This window comes from Hemitrygon akajei, chromosome 14, assembly GCF_048418815.1.
Source record: "Hemitrygon akajei chromosome 14, sHemAka1.3, whole genome shotgun sequence".
NCBI classification, from domain to species: Eukaryota; Metazoa; Chordata; class Chondrichthyes; order Myliobatiformes; family Dasyatidae; genus Hemitrygon; species Hemitrygon akajei.
The window spans coordinates 93,660,146-93,673,884 of NC_133137.1; the positions used below are offsets into that span (position 1 = coordinate 93,660,146).

General features: G+C 40.8%; 1 protein-coding gene across 5 annotated transcripts in view; it reads right to left on the reverse strand.

The window, feature by feature from the left end:
- The window catches only part of napepld (N-acyl phosphatidylethanolamine phospholipase D), a 52,237-nt gene that overhangs the window by 15,813 nt on the left and 22,685 nt on the right, over positions 1 to 13,739 (reverse strand). For all 5 annotated transcript variants that reach the window (XM_073066633.1, XM_073066630.1, XM_073066634.1 and 2 more), the window contains exon 4: positions 13,406 to 13,520. In XM_073066633.1, the coding sequence (XP_072922734.1) occupies positions 13,406 to 13,520 (115 nt within the window). The remainder of the gene's footprint in view (positions 1 to 13,405; positions 13,521 to 13,739) is intronic.

A 13,739-nucleotide genomic window follows, 5' to 3' on the forward strand; every position in this document is an offset into this window, starting at 1 on the left:
TTGTGCCAAAATGCAATTCTGTTCGCAAACAAATTAAGTGCTCAAAACACTGAAAGACTGCCAACACATCTGATTCCTGGTCTCTTTCGGGAAACCCTCTTTGACTGTTGTTTAGAGGAGTGTGTAAAAAGACATCCCAGACCACCCTGAATATTGATACTGGATAAAGAAGTCTTCCTTTGTTTTGCAAATTTGAGCTGCTAATTTCTGGCACAGTGTCACTGAACGATTTTCTCTGATTTTCCCTTTGCAATCCACATTTACGACAATTGCTGCCCCAACTCTTAACTGCAGTTGTAAATGTAGTTCCTTACAGCAACTCTAAAAGTTAACAATAAAACTTAAATTCTAAAATAATCCAATAGACTAATGCTAAACTTCAATAAACTCTAAAATTGAACAATATACCCAAGTATGTAATTCTAACAACACAACTAATAAATGCAATAATAACTCCGTTTACCTAAGTAGTGTTGTTCTTGTAAGTTCTCAATAAAACTTTAGGATAGCCACACATAAACTACTAACGTTTGTACTAACTAGGAATTCCACAATTCTACAACTACCTCGCTATGTCTGCCTTTAAGCAATTTGGACAATAAACAATACAAGTCTCATTTGACCTATACAAACTACAAAATATAACTCACAGTCGGTACTTGTAGGCACCACTTACTAGCAGAATACTTGGAATGGTTACATAGGCCAGAAACAGCTTGTGAAAGACTAGAGGCAAGGAGAGAGAAACCTAAAAGTTTATTCATTGCCAGGGAGGTGAAAGGTCACCACTTGATGACGGTAGTGATAATATCAGGTGATGTTGTCAATAATTTACACTCATCCTTCTACAGTGGGAAACAAATAAAACTTGGTTGAACAATGCACACTAAATGCTAGAGGAACTCAGCAGGTCAGGCAGCACCTATGGGGTCTCAGCGTGAAACGTCGACTGTTTATATCCTCCGTAGATGTTGTCTGACTTGTGGAGTTCCTCCAGTATTGTGTGCGTTGTGTGTTTCCCAAGATTTCCAGCATCTGCAGAATCTCGTGTCTCTGAAAGCATGTTGAAGAACACTGAGAGCAGGAGATTACAAAACATTTCAATATCTACATTAGGTTAGAACCAGAGGTTCCCAACCTGGGGTCCATGGACCCCTTGGTTAATGGCATAAAAAGGTTGGGAACCCCTGGGTTAGAATGATAGAACACCAGATGAAAAGAATATGTGGTTAGTGAAGACTTGAAAAATAAAGTACAAGATGTATAACTTGTCAAGATAAGCACATTTAAACTTTTTTGGGGGGTAATTGGAATCTCCAACAAAATCATTATCATAAAATAGATTGAAGAGCCTGGGAATCTTTGTTCGTTTGAAGTACATCTGAAAGCATTATTTGAAAGGAAGTTTAATTCAAGCAATGATAAATACATTATTTATCACAACTGATTCATTCTCTGAAATGCAGCAAATGGTTTTAAAGAAGCAGTATCACTAAGTCCCGCAGTGTTGGTGAAATCTTAGCCACCTATTACAGCATATTTTCGGGCAAAATCAGTCATTTCACTCTCACTCTCTCCTAAAATATTTGAACTTGCAAATTGCAAAGAAACTTAACTTTAGTAAACCACAAATGACTTGCTATTTTAAAAATACATACGCAATTCCCCACAGCTCTCTAATGTTGGGAGTGTGGCGGAGAATACAGATCATAAGTACTAAATAGATGTCTCAAAGCCAATCTTTGACTCCTCTGGGTGGGACAAAGTCAAGGTCCATTGGCCACCTGTTAATTCAAATAAACCAGCTACTTCAATTATCATGCAGAAAAGAAGCTTTGTTTGAGGCTGAACATGGTTTTAAATTCACATGCTATTTATTTAAAAGAAAGCATAACATTGACAGACAAGTAATTTTCCAAAAGCTTTAATTACAGTTTTGGACAATCGTAAACACATTCCAAGTAAGCAAGTAATGGATAAGAATATTCCATGAATAAGCATGATTATGAGTCCCTTCTTACACAAAATGATAAACAAGTGATTAAAACTACAGCCTGCAACAAGTGGGGTGTAAAGTGAGTCTCCTACTGACAAAGTGTCTGCCAACAGGTTACCTTCATTACGTACACAGGGTTTGCACTTTCTCTAAACGGAAGATCCCACTGGCATTTCGTACGTTACTCGTGTCTCCTGAGATTTCTTTTCTATTCCTTTACTCTCAATTCCAAAATCATATTTTGACTCTCTACACAGCCACAATTTGCACTTAAATAGAACCTTCAAAGTGTTTTGCAAAACTACAGTTAACCAAACTTAACATGGAACCACATAAAGGGTCAAGTGGCCAAAAGGTTGGACAAAGAGTTAAGTTTTAAGGATAGTGAGATGGGGAAGTGATTCCAAAGCCGAGAGGAGAAGGCTTTGAAGGGTTTCAGCAAACATCAGCAGAAGAATGATTCAAGTCAGGGGTATGCAAAAGAGCCACACAGGTTTGAAAAGCTGTGGATCCAGATGGGGTTAGAGATGTGGAACATTGAGAATATAGACAAATAACTCAGGTATTAAACCACCAATATTCACAATCCCTCTTTAATATCCTGTCCTAGAAAATAATGTTGACATTTATTCTCCTTTCCAGTCTCTTTTGTCCATATAATCACATCTGACATCCTTTAAGAACAGAAAAAGAGATAAAGGCTGAAAATGTTCAGCAGGCTGAGCTATATCTGTGAAATGGGGATAGTCCACGGGTTAATGCAGACTCCTCCACAGCAGAGAAACCAAACGCAGACTGAGTTATGACTCTGTGAAGCAAATGCGTTTGCCGACTGTGGTTTTGCGAAGAGGGTGTGGAGGAAGATGCAAGATGCTGTGTGACAGAGGGCTCTGATCTGCGGGTTGTTTCCAGGGCCACGCACGCACAGGGATGGACATCGTGCTGCTGGAAGATTATCATCTCGGTGAAAGTCGCCTTTTGGGTCTGCCGGTACGTGGAGACGCCTGCAGAGAAATGCTGCCGGCCCGCACATTCCAGGTTGCAAGGGTACGTGCTGAGAGCCACACTGAATCTCCGAGCAGCCTGGTGGGAGAGGATTCTTCCGCTCCTGGACAGTGAGGGGCTAATGTGAGGAAACCCCTCAATTACTGTTGTAGTACACCACCCCACAGGGGCTATATGAGTGGTGACAGTCCTTTTGGTTTTAAGAAATGTAATGGAACACTACTTAACATATTGCGTTGCCTCTTTAGGGTTTTTCCAACTCTTGCCTCCGCCACTCCACACACCAACTACTCTTTGTGTGGAAGGTTTACCCTTCTGTTCACCTTTGAACCTTAAACCTATGCCCTCTAGCTTTTGACATTCATACCATGGGAAACTCTGGCTGTCTATCCAATCTGCACCTATCATAATTTTATATAATCACTATCATTTCACATCCCTTTGGCTTCAATGCAAACAGACCCAGCCTGCCCAAGCCCTCCTTATAACTCACACCCTCCAATCCATGAAACATCCCTGTGAATCTTTTCTGCACCCTCTCTAGGTTAATCACATCTTTCCTGCAATGTGGTCTTGTCGAGACTATAATGTCAGTCATTCTCCACTAAATGCACACCAGATATTCAACTGAAGCAGCAATTTTGACTGCTCAACCAAACACTATTGCACTGCCCCCCCCCCCATAAACCTACAAGGGTCAGTGTCAGAAGCAATCCTTGCAGACATAAATACATTTGGAGTTTAAAGTGTGTTATGAATGTGAAGCAACTCTGAGGGGCCGAAGGGTACAAAGTCGCCCCCTCCTTTTTGAGAATCGCAAGATCGCTATTAATTCGGGTCTGGGACCCAGGAAATGAGAGGGAGACACGCAGAATACACAAGGTTTGGAATGTGTCCTGGCCTCAGCGGAACGGAACCACTGATAACGGCCATTGTCTCTTGGAGACAGAATTGTGTATTGAGTACTGTACTATTCATTGAAAACCCTCAGGGGACAACCAGAGTGGTCTGGTTGAGGGATTGCATCATCCCAACCTGATTGACATCTGAGACCCCGTGAGTAAGGGTAAAAGAGGGGTCTGGGGAACAACCCCTTTAGACGCACCAGGAGAAACGCTGGAAATCCAGTGACAGCGTTTTATAGCAAAAGCCAGTGGGGGCTCGTGTGCGTCCTCCCTTGCCAGGGTGGCGGGCTCATCACGGAAGAACGGCTTAGCTAAAGGAGAGGCCACAAGTGAAAGGCCATGACAACGAGACTCCTGACGGATCGAAATCATAAAAGGAATTGGCAAGTTTTTCTCCAAATCTCTCTCTCTCCAACCATTGCAACACAGCAGTCCCCAACAGCTGCAGCCTGCATGAACTGAGTGAACTTTATGATAGATAGATAGATAGATAGATAGATACTTTATTCATCCCCATGGGGAAATTCAACTTTTTTCCAATGTCCCATACACTTGTTGTAGCAAAACTAATTACATACAATACTTAACTCAGTAAAAAAAATGATATGCATCTAAATCACCATCTCAAAAAGCATTAATAATAGCTTTAAAAAGTTCTTAAGTCCTGGCGGTAGAATTGTAAAGCCTAATGGCATTGGGGAGTATTGACCTCTTCATCCTGTCTGAGGAGCATTGCATCGATAGTAACCTGTCGCTGAAACTGCTTCTCTGTCTCTGGATGGTGCTATGTAGAGGATGTTCAGAGTTATCCATAATTGACCGTAGCCTACTCAGCGCCCTTCGCTCAGCTACCGATGTTAAACTCTCCAGTACTTTGCCCACGACAGAGCCCGCCTTCCTTACCAGCTTATTAAGACGTGAGGCATCCCTCTTCTTAATGCTTCCTCCCCAACACGCCACCACAAAGAAGAGGGCGCTCTCCACAACTGACCTATAGAACATCTTCAGCATCTCACTACAGACATTGAATGACGCCAACCTTCTTAGGAAGTACATTCGACTCTGTGCCTTCCTGCACAAGGCATCTGTGTTGGCAGTCCAGTCTAGCTTCTCGTCTAACTGTACTCCCAGATACTTGTAGGTCTTAACCTGCTCCACACATTCTCCATTAATGATCACTGGCTCCATATGAGGCCTAGATCTCCTAAAGTCCACCACCATCTCCTTGGTCTTGGTGATATTGAGACGCAGGTAGTTTGAGTTGCACCATATCACAAAGTCCTGTATCAGTTTCCTATACTCCTCCTCCTGTCCATTCCTGACACACCCCACTATGGCCGTGTCATCAGCGAACTTCTGCACATGGCAGGACTCTGAGTTATATATAGTTCCATCGGACAATACATTATCCCCTAGACAATAATAGAGCTTATTTCTTATTGATTATTATTATACCCACACTTTTAGATTTAGTATTGACGACGTATACTATCTGTATTGATATTATTTTTGTGTATTTTTACTAATAAATACTGTTAAAAATAGTATCATCAGACTTCAACGGACGTCTCCATCTTTGCTGGTAAGTGACCCAGTTACGGGGTTCGTAACAAGTGACAATTCACCTGACTCTGATACAACTCAGCAGGTTACCTCACTGTACTGGAAAGATCAGGAAAAGGAGTCTGGCAAGAAGGAATATCCACTTTAAACGATCCTCAGAAGAAGCAGATTTGCAACAATTTCCATTTATTTTAGCCAACATTTCCGTCACAGATCCTTGGCACTCAACCTGACAATCTTCTGGTTTAAGATGGTGAACCTCAGTGACTTCTGAGTGGTGGCCAATGAAACAAAGAAAACAACCAAATACTTTGTTAATCACTCTTTTTCTGGTAAGTGGTCATCGCAAACAATAGCCTGTAACTTTCCTTTGGAATTGGAGGCTATTTGATGTAGCAGAACTGAAGCAAGGCAAGACAGGGGGCCTGTCGCTGAGACCAAAAAGGACCCCAGGCTCGACCGAATTAAGTGCCGGGCCAAGTGGGATACAGGCCAAATTGAGACAGCGGGGTCCAGGCCCCAGAGCGTATCGAACCTACTGAACCCGATGCTTGTACGACGATTTAGGCACCTGGCCAGATTGAAACGGTCAGGGTGTCAGGACCCTAGGCGAGGGATGGGCCGGTTCAGCTCGCCGCTCTGTGATATTTACTCAGCTCTGGCCAGAACTGGGGGGGTCTGTGGACAGACTCCCTTTGTGGACTTCAGCTCAGAATGCTACTTGCTTGCGTTGGTTATTTGTTTGATTTGTTTTTCTGTCTCTCTGCACACTGGGTGTTTGATTATCTTCCTTTTTTAATGGGTTCTTTTGGGCTTTCTTGTTCTGTGGCTGCCTGTAAGGAAACCAATGTCAAGGTTGTATAAAGCACACATACTTTGATAATAAATGTACTTTGAACTTTGACCTTTTCTGGTTAATTTATTAACACCCTAAAAAGAAATCTCCATACAAACAGTTGAGTTTCCAATACGGCAAAAGTTTCCATCACTGCACATTAACATTCACTGGAACTGGGAGAACATCACTGAGAACAATACAAGTGCACTGTAGATCAATACACTCAGGTAGGTGGACTTGTACACCTGCTTGTTAATGCAGTTAACTAACCAGCCATCAGGTGACAGCAGCCCAATGCAATATAACATGCAGACACTGTCAGGATGTTCAGTTGTTGCTCAGACTAAACATCAGAAAGGGGAAGAAATGTGATCCAAGTGACTTAGGACCATTGGTGCCAGGTTTGAGAATCTCAGAAACTGCAGATTTTCTAGGATTTTCACGCATAAAAGTCTCTAGGCTTTACACAGTGCTGTGAAGGGAAAAATGCCTTGTCAATGAGAGAGGTCAGAGGAGAATGGCCAAACTGGTTCAAGCTGACAAGAAGGTAATAGTAACTCAAATAGCCATGCATTACATCAGCAGTGTGCAGAAGAGGATCTCTGCATGCACAGCACATCGTACAGGGGTTTCCAACCTTTTTTATGCCATGCACCAATACCATTAAGCAAAGGGTCCATGGACCCCAGGGTGGGAACCCCTGAGTCGCCGAACCTTAAAGTGGATGGGCTACAGCTGCAGACAACCTCACAGGGTTCCACTCCTGTACCTAACAAAGTGGCCAGTGAATGTAATATTAAAAAATGTGTTCAATTTATTTTGTGTCTGTGTATTAAGCATTAGAAAGTAATCTGCAGGAAGTAGGAGGAAAAGGAAGGAAGGAAGGAAACTATTTCTATAGCGCCTTTCTCTAACTCAGGAATTCCCAATACAATTTATAGCCAATTAACTACTGCTGATAACATGCAAGTGTAATTACTGTTAAACTGTATTAGTTATTTTAAATACTTCCAGAGGTTTTGAAACTATTGTCTTCAAAAGTTTTTGGTTCTTGTTTGGGGCTGAAAATTATGGAATTTCCTTTACTGACCAAATTCACCTCCCAAATGCAAATTATAGGGCGGATCAGAAAGACATTAGCTGCAAATCCTTTCGAATGAGTCTCTTCTTGGAAAACTTCAAAGATAAGTGAGAGCATAGTGGAGTGCATTCAGTTCAAATAATGCACCATGTGACAATCCCATACAACAATTTCTTGCCACCATTAGACTTTCAAACACCACAGATTGCAACTCGGCTGGCCTCTTACTAATTTATTCAATAAATCGAAAAGTTAAACACAGCAATGTTCAGGCATTTATCAGCTCCTGAGAGATAAGACATTCAGATCATGAAAATAGCACCCTGCCCACGGCCATTAACATCACAAGATAATTCTTGTTGGAAGTTGACTCATTTGCCCTTTTACTAAACAAGCATTCAAATGACAAAAAAAATCTTTAGGCCCAGAGGAGATAGCAGCTATAATTATAGTCAAACATGAACATTGACTTCAAAGTTACCGAAAATTATTTGAAACTATGTGACTACTTCCAGGACAACATTCTCTCCGTCCTTCACCACGACACTAAAAGCTTTGCTGACCATTCGTACATTTTGAATGATATCTGAGAGTGATGCCACACAGAAAGGCTGCTGCAGCATCTTTGGAGACCGGTTGAAAACACAGTTCCTCACATGATATGTCACTATCCTGGCAATTTAATCTGCTGTCAACACTCTTTCATGTCCTGTTTTGCTATTAACCCGGTACAGCTATCCAGTTTGTTTACCTCCTCCCCTTTCTGGGAGTTCTGGAAGTTTTATTCAGAAAAAGGAAAAGGCAGTATATTAGATTTCCTTCTTTTGATGATGAGCCTTACAGAGTTGAATGGTATTAGTGGACAAACTAGTGGTGGATTGCACCCCCGCGCCATCTTTCTTGGGGAGCTAACATGTAGAATCAATAGTCAATAGGAAGGGAATAAGGGTATTTACGTTGATCAGCTTTCCATCTAACACACAAATAAGTATCCAACCAAAAGTCAAAACTAACTCCACTTCATCCAGAGTATGACTGTTATATTGGTGGGTGTGGGCTCATTGCTTGAGCGTAGGAGGGGGGGGGGGGGACGAGGTGGGGCTTTGGGGTTCTAATATTTTAACTGTCACTCATTCTTTGGGGCACTCCTCTGTTTTCATGGATGTCCGGGAAGAAAAAGAATTTCAGGATGTACATGGTATACATTACTCTGATATTAAATGGAACTATTAAACTATTAAAAACCTGGGAAGGCTTTATTGTCACACTGCAGGTAAATCAGCTATATAATTCCTGAACTACATTCCTTTTCCCCAGGCAAAAGTAGAGCATCCACTGAATGTAACACCATGAGCGTCAAAGGAAAAAGAGTGGCCAGCTTCTGGAAATCTGCAGCCATCTGTAATCCATGTCTCTCATCACATCCTGTCTAATTACTTCAGGAAACGTTACCAGGCTATCATCAGTAGCCAATGCCTCGATAAGACAGTCAAGTATTTTAAAGAAATGTAGATGGGATTGGAATAATTTTGGGTTGAGCACTATGGTAGATACAGTCAGGAAATGCAGTGTTGGGGTTTGTCAAATAGTTTTTTAACTAATGTCATAAAACGCACTCCATCTAAAGCATTCAAAGAATACACCCTTGCTAAAAACCCTCAAGAACTACTCGATAGTTCGTACATTAAACAAAAACCAAAAAAACCCTTCAGAAAATACCCACTGGTTACATTTTTAAGGAAAGACACCCGAGTTAATATGTCCATGAAATGAATTCCACCTGAAAGCTACACCCTAACTCATACCTTCATGAACTACACTCTAGCTCATACTTTCAGGAGGTACAGCCTAGCTTTTACCTTCAGGAGGTACACCCTAACTCATATCCTGAGGTACACCCTAACTCATATCCTGAGGTACACCCTAACTCATATCCTGAGGTACACCCTAACTCATATCCTGAGGTACACCCTAACTCATATCCTGAGGTACACCCTAACTCATATCCTGAGGTACACCCTAACTCATATCCTGAGGTACACCCTGGCTCATAGCTTCAGAAAACACACAACTAGAATATAAAAGCAAGGATGTAATGTTGCGGCTTTATAAATCACTGCTGAGGCCTCACAGCGTACCATGAGCACTTTTGGGCCCCTTATTTAAGAAAGGATGTGCCATAATTGGTGAGGGTTCAAAGGAGGCTCACTAAAATTATTTCGGAATGAAAGACTTATCATATGAGGAGCGTCTGATGGCTCTGGGCCTGTACTCACTGGAATTCAGAAGAATCAGAGGTGACCTGATTGAAATCTATTGAATGTTGAAAAGCTCAAAAGAGTGGATGTGGAGAGGATGTTTCCTATGGTGGGAGAGTCTACAACTGAAGGACACGGCCTCACGATAGAGGAGCATCCTTTTAGAATGGAGATGAGGGGGAATTTCTTTAGCTAGAGAGTGGTGAATCTGTGGAGTTCGTTTCCACAGGTGGCTGTAGAGGCAAAGTTTTTATGTATATTTAAGGCAGAGGTTGATAGATTGTTGATTAGTCAGGCATGAAGGGATATGGGGAGAAGGCAGGTGATTGGGGCTGAGGAAAAATTGGATCAACCATGATGAAATGATGGAACAGACTTGATGGGCCAAGTGGCCTAATTCTGCTCTTATATCGTCTGGTCTTATCGTGTTAACAACTACCATAAATAATCATAGCCTGGCTAATACCTTCAGGAAGCAGGACCTGCCTTTTACTTTAAAGAAACACACCCTGGCTAACACCTTTATAAAGTACTGCAAACCTACTAACAAGGATACCTGCAGGAAACATAGTTTGCCTAATATCCTGAGGCACCATGTTCAAAAACAGATAAGAAGATACACAGAGGAAATACAGCAGAGTTAATGCATTCATGCATCTTCAAGAACCAAATGCAATCTAATTCCAAAAAAGAAAATCATACTCCACAGGAAATGTATTCTTATCATTAGCATCAAGAAGTACATCTTATCAAATAGCTTCAGGAAGTAGTCATAGTTAATACCGTTAGTAAATAATTTCAGGCATTTTCAGGAACACGCTCTGTCTAACATCTTTAGGAATCACACACAGTTCAATATCTCTGTACTTAGGCTAATACCTCAGGTGTGTTCAAGAAGCACATTCTGATTGATACATTCAGGAAACACAACGCAGATCGTACCTTCTTTGAAACTGAGCAGAAAGTAATTACAAAGTCCTAATAATCTTTTTTAAAAGTAAATATTTTTATATTTATTCTGAAGGATAGAGTTATACTTGTGATTATATTTTGCACAATTATGCTCTTCTGGACAATACTGAAGAAATGGTAAAGTCTTAGAACTCGAGTTAAAGTGTGGAGACTTTTATTCAAATAACTATGTCTACAGACGGAGCAACTGGAACTGCAATGGTGCAAGTAATCCTGCTGAAGACAATGGAAAATCAGCTGCAACCCGTGATTCAGTAATTACAATAAATACACTGTGACAGCATGGCACAGACAATTACACAAATTGCACATTTTGCTACTACTTCCACAGATGAGGAGCCATTCTAAAGAAAAATGTCTTTTTCTCTCTGAATGATTAACTAAACTTCAGTTGTGCATTTTATTACGCTGGAGATGAAGAATTGCATTAATAGGCACTTACAAGAGATGCTAAGAAGTGCTGGAAAAGATTTTCTCAGCAATTCTGTAACAGTTCAAATTTTACACACACACACTGTGATCCATTGTAAGGAGAATGTTTACCAGCGCAATGAACCCTGCCCACTTACATTATCTACAGAATGCATGTGGTTTTGGATTGTAGATTGTGAGGGGCAGCAAAGGAGAACTGAGCTCTTCTGTCAGGGTTAATAGAAAGAAAAGGTAAAAATATATTACAGAATGGAGACAATACGCTTCAGGGACGGTGGAGTAATGAAAGATTGTCAACAAAAGAGAGTGATTGGTCATCTGAAATGAGAATCTAAGTAGATTTTTCCTCCTCTTTGCCAAAGTACAAAAATAATATACATTCTATTTTAGCATAAAAACCATCAGAAACCAATTTGAATATTCTGAGTTCCAAACTATTTTGTTAGAAGCATAACAGATATCTGAATGATATCTCTGCACACACCACCAGGTTCAGGAATAGTTATTACCCTTTAACCATCAAGTTCTTGAACCAAAAGAGGATAGCTTCACTCACCTCCAGCACTGAACTGATTCCCCAACCTACTAACTCACTTTAAAGGACTCTACAACTCATGCTCTTGATAATTCTTGCTTATTTATTTATTTATTTATTTGGTGGTTGTACAGTTTGCACATCAGTTGTTTATCTTTTTCGTGTACAGTTTTTCAATTATTCTATTGTGGTTCTCTGTATATACCGTGAATGCACGCAAGAATATGAATCTCGGGATACAATGACATATATGTGTTTTGATAATAAATTTACTTTGAACTTTTGAACTATGAGCCCACAAACTGCCAATTTTTAACATGCCACTGTTTCAAACATTCTAAACCTTCCATCCTTCCTTATATAACACATGTAACTTTGTGAACGACCTGCCTTGCTTAACATCACAGATCAAATTCCAAGATTGTGCTGAGATAACCTCAGCCAAGGTAACGTTGGGAAAAGTGAAGGAGGGCTTATCAGGGTCTTCTCTTTTAAATGGGTCCGTAAGGAGTCATTTTGGTCTTTGGTTCTCTGCTTTTCCTGAAAGGCCATACAGTAGACGCCCACCGTCTTTTTCTAATCCCATTGACTGAATGCCATGATACCACGTAGTTAACCAGACAACCTTCCTTGCTGGTATGCTCCATTTGGAGTTCTTCAGGGAGGAGGTACAGGAGCCTGAGACAACACACACAAATTAGGGACAGGTTCTTCCCCTCCGCCATAAGATTTCCGAACCCATGAATACTATTCACTATTTTGCTCTCTTTTCATATTATTTATATCTTATATATTTCTTTCTGTAACATAGTAATTGTTTTATACATTGCAAAACAACAAATCTCACTACACACGTCAGTGATAACAAACCCTGAACCTGATTCTGATTCCACCATTACCCTGACCAGCGGAATAGATGGAAGAGGGACATGCCAGGGGTTTCTCACCTCAGCTGTTACTAGAGTTGCATCCATTAGTTCAGGGATGTTAGTGTGAATCACACCATTATAGTTGGAGGATTAAAATTAACCTGGCATTAAAAAAAGCTAGTGTCATCAATGGTGATCACGAAACCACTAGAAGATACAAATTCATTCATTTTATTTAGCTCATTCTGGGAAGGAAATCTGCTGTCTCTATCCACACTGGCCAGGCCTATACATAACTCCAGATATACTACTGTGAATGACTGCTATTTGCTTCCTTATTTCAAGAGTATTTATTAATAGAAAGGAAATGCATCACCAGTGACATTGATACCCCATGAATGATAAATCAGAAAGACACCACTTCTTCCTCATCCACTTAAATCCATCTCCAGTAAAATATCTTAATAATAGTGTTAATCCTGAGTCAACTTTCACTTTTCCACATTTTCCTGGTCCTTTGCACACTTTCACCATGGTCCCAGCTGAAATGAGCTGTCACCCCAATAGGTCAGATGTATTCAATGAACCATGTAATGAGTAATCCCTTTCCAAAAACCAGGACAAGAGTTAATTCAGTAGTTAACACACACTGACCCAGATTCACATATGACCCAGAGCTCAGAGGTCGGAGGTTACACATTCCATCTCTGCAAGTAAATTATATGGAAATCAAAGTACAGGAATGTCAAATGGAAAAAAAAATAACTTCCAGATACTAAATTAGAAAATTTTGTGCCTACAAAACAACGGCTATGCATTACGGTAATTCCAGACATTTTCCAGAGTAGGTTACATGGTTGGCAAAACATTGTGGGCCAAAGGGCCTTTAATGTGCTGTAAATCTCTACGATTCTATGATATGAAATAAACTTTGAACTGCAAAGTACTAACCTCATTGGCTAAAGCAAATGTTCCCCAGTGTATTCCTACAGACTTCTTTGCTTGAACATCCACGTGGATCCTCACGGCCTCTTCTGGGTTGACGTGGTTGTACTTCATAAACCACCTGGAGGAGAGACGAAGACATGGACTTGTAAACCATGAGCCTCAAACCTCCGAGTGCAGCGCTCCACGTTTCTGAGCCGAGTCAGGCAATACATCATCACCCTCCTTCCAACTAGGCATTCACTTGGTCAATTCAACAGAAAATGCAAAAATGAAGCAGGAAAGATGATGGAGATTCAGAAGCAGTTGACCAGCTCGTGCAAAAGCTATAAAACTTTGA